At 41.7% G+C, this 8,799-nt stretch overlaps 1 protein-coding gene across 4 annotated transcripts in view; it reads right to left on the reverse strand.

Annotated features, from left to right (window-relative positions):
- The window catches only part of NTPCR (nucleoside-triphosphatase, cancer-related), a 44,610-nt gene extending 36,094 nt beyond the window's left edge, over positions 1-8,516 (reverse strand). For 3 of the 4 annotated variants that reach the window (XM_058834374.1, XM_058834373.1, XM_058834375.1), the window contains exons 1-4: positions 8,445-8,511; positions 5,439-5,601; positions 4,265-4,367; positions 1,414-1,623 (exon numbers count right to left, since the gene is read on the reverse strand). In XM_058834374.1, the coding sequence (XP_058690357.1) occupies positions 1,414-1,623; positions 4,265-4,367; positions 5,439-5,601; positions 8,445-8,478 (510 nt within the window). In that variant the 5' untranslated portion in view covers positions 8,479-8,511. Of the gene's footprint in view, positions 1-1,413; positions 1,624-4,264; positions 4,368-5,438; positions 5,602-8,444 lie in introns of all 4 variants that reach the window. The other variant, XM_058834376.1, reaches the window with a different exon arrangement.
- Positions 8,517-8,799: the final 283 nt, after the last annotated feature.

Here is an 8,799-nt window from a genome sequence, read left to right on the forward strand (position 1 = left end):
CTGCATGTCCTAATCTCAGCAGTGTGAACAGGATGGGTCATTGTTTTAGTAAAGATCTTTTAGCTAGAGAAAACACTGCTCCATTGAAATTTACAGAAAGACTTTTGCTGGCTGGAGTCAGTACTTGAGAGAAAGATTTATCAGCAGACTGATACAGCTGAAAACCCAAGGCTGAGTAGCCCATGCCCTCTGAATATGACCTGATAAAAAGAGACAGTAGAAGCCTCAAAAACTTCCATGAAAAGCCAAATGCTGCCTTCTAGTCCCGTTTCCTCTCATGAGAGGACCAAATGCACACACCACTGTCCTGCCATGACTGCAGCCTTAAGCACTGAATGACTGGTTCTTCCAGCAAGGCTTCTCCATCCCCTCTTCCCCAGCCCTGCCCCTGTAAAGCAACTCCTAAAAAATTCACCTCTACATGTATTTCTGTTCAATAGCCTGACTACAAACACACATCAGCTTGGTAATGGAAAACCTGGAGGTTTATCTCTGAAAGGAATGGAGTTGAATGCTTATGCAAGGAAAGGAATAGTCTCATCTTTTCTCCTACTGTTGTTTTAGCATTTAATTAAATCAGCATTTAATTTAAAATCAGAAATTGAAGATGATGATGGGACCCTCAGTTAAAGGAAAGCTGAGGAACCTTCAGCATTGCAGGTTTTTAAGCCAGCTTTGAATAGGAACCAACATAAATCAAAGGAGTGAGAGGTGCCTTTGTTTTTGTGAAGCATCGAGGACAGTTACTGATGGTTACAGAAACCTCACACGTGCACTCCTAGGAACAGGCTGTGTTTTGCTGTGGTTAAGCTTTTGAGAACCGCCCTGTAACTGATCAGGAATGTACTTTGAGGCCCTAATAACATGAAAATTATGTCTGTAAAAGCAACATAACGAATTCCAAAACTGGTTCACTGACTCCAGAGAAAGTACACTCCATTTATAACTGTCCTTCTTCTATAAATCATTCCTGCAAACTCCACTGCTGCCTTTTTTCCTTTTATTTGTTCCTTGAATATGACTACTGGTAATATTTCTTCAAGCCAGTCTGGAAAAAAATCAAAAAAGCTTAAAAATCTGACTGTACCTTAAAAGATTTAACTCTTAGGAATAATGAATACCTATACAGCAATAATACTACAGCAAAGAAACCTTTTAAAACAACTATAGCATTACTTCTGCAGCCCCTCAGAAGCAAAGCCAGCTGTGTAAGACTGCTACAGTAAGTGCCAAATGAGATTTTTTTTTAATAAGGTGAACACCTGCCCATTAAGAATAAAATGGAAACTAAAAAACTTATTTAATGCAAGCTACCCACAGATATCAATTGGCAGTAACAGTTTTTAAACAGAGCCAAATATAAACCAGTAACCTAGAACAGAAGGCTCTTTAAGAATATTAAATATTACTCACATTGAACACTCTAACATCTTTCCTACTTCTTATTTCTTCAACAAGATCCAGTGGCTTTCCCTTAGGTATTGGAATAGTTCCAAGCACCACAGTCCCCGAGCCAGCCAGCGTTTGACGAACAGCTTGAATGAAAGCCTGGCTGAAGAGTTCCATTTTACCAATCTCATCTATGACACAAATTCTTTTCTCTGTGTCACCATCCTGATTTACCTGCGGAAAAGTGCATCAAGAGACTGTAAACAGCAAAACTTAGAACAAGCAACAGAAGTAATCTCTATGCTGACAAAAGAAATACCTCCAAAAGAAACAAATTCAACTGTAATACTGGGGAAAGCGGGAAGTCAAAGCTACTGCTGGTAAATGACAGACTTAAAAATCTGTAATTTTTTTTTTAGGACAGATTTTCAGAAGGATGGAAACAACCATACAGTATAATACCAACTACAATAGGAAATATCATTAATATCAGATTTCCTTTGAAGCAAAATTCTCACAATGGTCCCATATGAGCTACTTGACAACTAAGAACTGCACTTTGCCTATGAGCAGCTCTAATCATTCTGAGGGTCAGCAATTTTTAAAAATTCTACTCCTCCCATTAAATTATGCATTTAGTGATTACATTTAATTACGTGATCAGTAGTCACACGAAACAGGTATCTAAAAAAGGAAGACCTCCATTAAATCTAGATTTGGAAGTTTCTCCTCTTGTAGTTGGGCTGATGGAGCATTTCACTTAGAGCTACTGGCTGTCTTCAAAGCTGTCTGGATAACAACTAGGCTATCTGCAAGCCTCTCTCACATTAGACCAGATACATACTGACATATACCTTATTCTATAGCCCTAGCCACTGGATAGTAGGAGAGACACAGTTAACCACATTTGTTTGTTTTTTTCATGAAGCAAATGCTGTGCCAAACAGTGCTGTGCTGCAGGTGGCTGGAGCAGCAGGGAAGTCCAGGAGAAAACAAGGGTGATTGCCACTGAGGAAAAGGCAGCTCACAAAGCAGAGGAGCTCTTCAACTGCACTGCCTACCCTATTTTGGCAAAAGTGACTAGACTGTACTCCATTATTTATAGAAATGAGGAGAAAATCAACTCAATTCAAAACCAATATAAATCCATGAATATGTACCAATACAAGCCATATTACACAGCAACTGAAGAAAAGAGAAAAAATAGCAAAACATCTCCCCTTGTGAAGGCAAAATATTTGCTTCTGGGAAAGTGAAAGAACTGTATAACATGCATCCTAAAATCTTTTCAAGCTAAGTCCCTACTGAGTAGCTGTTTTATCTAAAAATCCTTTCATAGATCAGTGAGCCAAAAAGCCAATACTAGTCACTAGGTCACATATTGAGGAAGAGAGTATTTTGTTTTGAAAAAAACTAAGAAAACTATCAGTCCTGCCTGATAAAGTTTGCAGAACCACAGAGATCTTCCACTGCAGGATCTTTCCCATTCTCACTGGAGTGAACAAAGCCTTAAGACCTGAATTTGTCCTCAAGTCTAAGTGGGCATGTGCCCATTCTGCGCTGCTCCCTCATCAAACCAGAGCATACCTATGACTCTCCTGCCCTCAATCTTTATTTGTCTCTCCTTGTTTCAGTTCTCTGATCTTCCTCACTCTCCTCTTCCCTTTTGGGCCATCTTCATGTGTGACCACATCCCCACAAAACAGATAAACAGCATTTCCTATGAGCACAGGCACATGCACTGTGCGACTCTGCTAGGCCCAGTTCTTCTCTTCACCTTCTTGTACTTGCACAAAGCTACGTAAGTAATGGAAAAAATTCAACACTGCTAACACTTTTCTAGGAAGATCTCTCCTGGATTTCAGTGGTAAAAGGATTTCAAGTACACCACTGACCTAATTAAGTATTTTTTTAATGAACTGTCTATTTGCTAACATCATAAATATGGTTACAGTGAAATTTAACAAATAAAAATTGTCCCTGTATTATTTTCCTTCTCCCTTGCCCCAACATCCTTGCTTTCCTACTCTCAGACTTCAATGTTCTTTGACAAAAACAAGATCTCATTTTTGCTCCTTGCACTATTTTGGGATTTTTTGTTTTAAGTTCACCAAGAAATCCCTTCTTCTTGTCCCCTTGAGCTTTGGCAGTGTAGAAAAATCACAACAGGATTTTTTTAGTAGTACAGTTCAGCAGCTGCTGCACACTGTTTTTGGTATGTTATTGCCAAAATCAAATCTGTTCTTGTTTAATTTTGGAGAAGGGAAAGGTTGGAGTGAGAGAGAGGAAGGAGAAGAGAGAAAGCAGTGACAGAATATTAGCAAAAGGATTGTGTGGGAATTCTTATCACAGCCAGAGCACTCCTTGTGCAGCAGGCTAAATCCCAAATAATCAGGCTGGTATTATCAGTCTGCAGGTATTTATACAATGGTAATCAAAAAATACTCACTGGATTCAAGAAACAAATGCTTCAACTGTAAGAAGACGGGACTCAGAGGAAGAGGGGGAAAAAAGTCTGTAAAGAGAAGCAGCAGCAAAATCCTTTTTCTTAGACCCACTGATTCCATCCAGCTCTCTGTGGTAAGCCACTTTGTGTATTTCCAGTATGAGACAGTGAAGTAGGAAGAAATTTCCTACCTGCTGCCTCTTCAGGTCAAGAAGGTCCTGTTCACAGGACTACAAGCTCTCCAACACCATAATAATGACAAGAGAACAAGCCAGATTTTCCCCTCCAGCCTCCTGACCCTGAAGTCAATCAGAACTAGCAATACCCAAGAAACAGGCCATTAATTAGTACCAAAAACTAAGCTCTGTAGAAGGGCTTTCAAATAACACTGAAGCATACATTTATCAGCAGCTTTCATAGAATACTCACATTTCTCAGCATAGGTAGAACCAACTGCTCAAATGAGACAAGGTCTACAACATATTGTCCAACCCGGTATTCACGTCTTGAAGCAGAAGAACCAGAACTGGGACTGAAAAAGAGATAATTAATTCCTTCAAAGTACTGAGTTTAGTGAGAATCCATTGCAGTCATTTCAAGTGAGTTTATAAGAAGTTATCCAAATAAATCAAATCCCCTTAACTCCTTCTTAAAAAGGGAAAGAAATTCTAAACCATGCAGTAAGTCATACTGCAGACAGCTTGTTGTCAGATAATAAATATGCATCCTTCACAACTATGCAAGCTCAAATTTCAACAGTGTATTGAAGGACAATGCCATTTAAAAGTCAGCAGGTATATTTACACTGAAATCAAAACTCTTGTCTGCAGTTCAGATCTTTGAATTTTGTAATGTGACACTACAGACAGCATCATAGCAGTATCATCTCAGTATGGGCTACAAAACCCTTAATCTTAGAAAAATACTCACTTTGCATGTGCTGTACCACACTGTGCTAGCTGCACCTCCATTAGAAGAGTGAAAATTATTTTAACATCAACTCTGTGTGAATGAGGTGCTAAGGTCACACTGGACATAGACTAAGTTTTGCACTAAGTATGAAAATCTAAGTCTAGTGAATCGGGCGACACTGTGAGGCACTCTGCACTTCAGAGCCCCCTCTCTGGGGCTCTGAAACCCTTTCTTTCTTAAAATTCACAGGTGAGTTTTGCATACCAGACAAATGTTCTTTAAAACAATGCTATATGCAATTTCCCTTTTCATTTTCCACTTCTGTCTCCATAAATCGGCTAATGGAAACACAAAAATCTTCCTCCCTGCCCACAATAAGCTACTTAGCTGCATCCCAAAGGGACCTGGCCTCACAGTAAAAGGCTCAGCAGTGCCTTCTCTATCTGGTATAAAATAGCCAGCAAGATAAAACACCCCTGCCCAGCACATTTTCAATATTTCACTGCGCAACAGAGACACTGCCTACATATACTATACAGATATCAGCCAGGACACAAAAACCAAGCAAAGAACTTGACCACGAAAGCCATGTATGCTGGAAATCACCTTCTGGAGGAGCATTTAGCACGCCAAAGGATTGGAACAGACACATAAAACAGTAAGCTGCTTACAGTTATTAAAACTTTAGTACCTGACTCTAGATAAAGGTCCTCGGTTTCCAGACAGAGTGACAACATCAAATCCTGTTCTCCTGCCACCTTCTCTAACTTCCTGTGTGTAAAATCCATCAATGGGAACACCTGAGGATTTTAGAGCTTGAGTGACTTTCTGGATCAAAGTAGTCTTTCCAACCCCTAAAAATAAAGAAGGGAAAAAAAAGCACACAGCATTAATCTTCTTCTGCACTAAAAGCCCATTTTTTTTAAAAGCCGCAGTAATGATTCAGTTCAGCGGGAACATTGATTACTTTTGAAGGTTGCAAATTACTTTTTCTACATGGTAGGAAAGAACAGAAGCATCTTTTAAAGTTCATCCTGTACTGACACTATAAAGTTTCTCAACAGAATGGTACAAATATCCCAGGCTACCAATGAATTTGCTAGCTTAGATGATGCATGAGCAGGCCACAAAACTTACCACAAGGCACGGTGATACAAAACTGATATCCAAGCTCGCCGGAAGACTGACTGACGAATCTCCCTTTCTACCACTGATATTCAGTACTTCTAAGGTCAGAGCTAAATTCACCCTGTTTTTAGATCAAAAGGTCAAAGTTCACTGCTATTACCAGATGCCTAACTGACACAAATCACACACTTCTTCCACTGATGTCCTAGAAATCAGAATGACACTCAATGTCCGTCAGATACCAAGTCCTTACAAAGTTCCAACAACTGAAAAATGTTTCTTCTGATAACTGAATCAAGGGACATTTTGTCTAGATACAGAGAAAAGCTTGTTTATTGTGAGGCCAGTGAAGCCATGAATTAGGTGGCCCAGAGAGACTCTGCAATCCTCACATACTTTAATGTCTTCAAGACATGACTGGATAAAGCCGTAAGCAACCTGGTCTGGCCTCATAGCTGATACTCCTTTGAACCTCAAGCCCATTTGTACATGAATTATCTTCTGACTCTATAAATTTTTTTTTTACTCTAAGACAGGTCCTTAAAACTCTCACCACCTGGCATCTCGCAGTCTGATGCGCCTTTTACAATGTGAACACTGGCCATGTTCCAGACATCCTTTCAGTTTTCCCCCATGTGCCACTGTACAAGTATATTTCTCAGCGATCTCCTTTTAAACTCACCTTTATTGCTTCTCACAAAATTTGGTGCTATCACTTCATTTTTAATCACTGCTCTAAAAAATTCAGATGATAGAAAATAATCCTGAAGAATAAACCTTCAAATTGCTGGAGATGAGGGACACAGACCAAATGTGAGATACCCAAAGATTCCCACAGAAACAATTTCAAGATGCACACACCAAACTTCTAATTTAGACTTTAAGCAGATTTAGGAACTGCTTTCCTAACAGTCAATACTAGTGACAAAATATTCTGTAGCTTCAAAAGCATTTAGTCAAATGCTTAAACAAACTTTCCAAATTTCAAGAAGCGGGCTTCCTGGAAGTTGAATAACAAAAAAATGACAAATGTGGCACCTTCAGTAACTAACATCTTTTCAAGGCCTTGTACCCTGTAAGTGAATTTATACTAATTTTGCTAAGTGGATTTGCTATCTCTGTTTACATTCATGCAGTAAACTGCCAAACAAGCTAGAGTAATTCAAACCAAGTTTAAGAAAGCTTGAAGTTAGACATTTAGCTCATCAAAACAGTACATCAAATTTCAGATAAATGAAGAAAGACAAGATCTAAGCAGTCCTAACCTCTGCATCTCCTGAAAGGCTGCCTTTATTCAAGTGGTTGGAAAGCCACTGTGAAGTGGGTGGAATGTATTCCTATCTCAGCCTAACAGCAGCATTTAAAATTAATTCCAGTCAAGACAGGCATCTGCAAGAGGTTCACAAAAAGGAGAATTAGGCCCACTGCTTTACTCTCACACCACAAAGGAAAGCTATGGAATCATAATAACTGGGTAATGTCTTTATCAACCGCAGAGTCTGACCCTCATACTATGTCCCACTCAGCCTCCACAATAATCAGATTCCCTTACCATGACAAATTACTCCACTGCTTCAATCAAGGCCTGCCCATCCAATTATTACCTACACCTGCACTTCACTGAGGCTGGAAGTGCTAAATCACTACAATTAAGTTACGGGAAAGATGAGCTCTAAGAAATTATTTATCTTTATCGCTGCAGTTTATACTGAAGCAGTATTAGTTGTCCAGGAAGTGTTGGGTTTTTTTTTTCCCCCAACACTGAACTCCAGGACAGAAGCACCTGGAAAAGTTCATGCTTTGGAGGACTGGATGGAGAGGTGAAGTGGCATTTCACCTGTGAGAGGAATGACAGGTTTGTCTTTACAAACAAGCTCTGGGTCTGCTGATAAGATGCAGCTATCAGCGAGAGACAACAGAAATAATGGGATGGATTCCACTAAAAGATCAAAGAGGCACTGAAAGACCGCCATGAATTCCACAAAAGTTAAGAATTAAGAAGGGATTATGCATTGGGAGGGGGGGAAGGTATCCCAGGTATCAGGCGTTCCGGGTAGTCCGTACCTGTCAAGTATCTCAGCCTATGGGGACCAAAGAGAGAAGGGACAAGCGGCCGGGAATTAGGATAAAAGGAGGCTCCAAAAATTTGAGAGACCCCAGGGGAATGCCCATGGCCTCTCCCTTTATTCAAATAAAGTAAAAGGACTCCTCTGTCTCCTTTTTGGACATAAACCTCTGATGTTTGTGGATTAATTTTCCTGACAACCTGGAACAAACAAACTAAGTAGTCCCACAGCTCTGACCTCGATACGGGGGAGGAAGCTCCGGGACCGCAGCCACGGAATCTCGGACAGTGCCGGGCCCTGCTGCAGCTGGAGGCGCTCCCGGGGCTTCCTCAGAGCCCAGGGCCCGGCAGCAGCTGCCTTCCCCCGGCTCTAAGCGCCTCACGGGCCGGGCCGGGCCAAGCCAAGCGAGGCCAGGCTAGGCCAGGCCAGGCCGTACGTCAGGGCACCCCCTCGGCCGCGCCACCGCCCCGCCCGTCTCCCCGGGCTCCTCCCGCCCCCATTACCTGGGGGTCCCGTGAGAAACACGTGCTTGGACATGGCCGCGCTCCGCCCCAGCTCCGCCCCTGGCCGGGCCCCGCTCCCGCTCCTTCCCGAGCGGGCCCTGCCCCCCGAGGCCTCGGGCGCGGCGGGCCTGCCCGGCCTGAGGCCGCCTCGGAGGCGGGGCCAGGCGGAGACCGCTGCCGTGGTGTTTACCAGAGGATGGACCCGTCTTAAGGTTAGGGAAGAGGGATAAAAAGCGATTGGTTTCCTAGTTGAGGGCCAGCGTCTTTTTTATCCAGTTAGCTTAACCTGTCGTATGTCTGAGTATGTTAATACAATAATAGAATGTTAAAGTGTGGGAATAGAGCTTAAAGATCA

Source organism: Poecile atricapillus, chromosome 3, assembly GCF_030490865.1.
Source record: "Poecile atricapillus isolate bPoeAtr1 chromosome 3, bPoeAtr1.hap1, whole genome shotgun sequence".
NCBI classification, from domain to species: Eukaryota; Metazoa; Chordata; class Aves; order Passeriformes; family Paridae; genus Poecile; species Poecile atricapillus.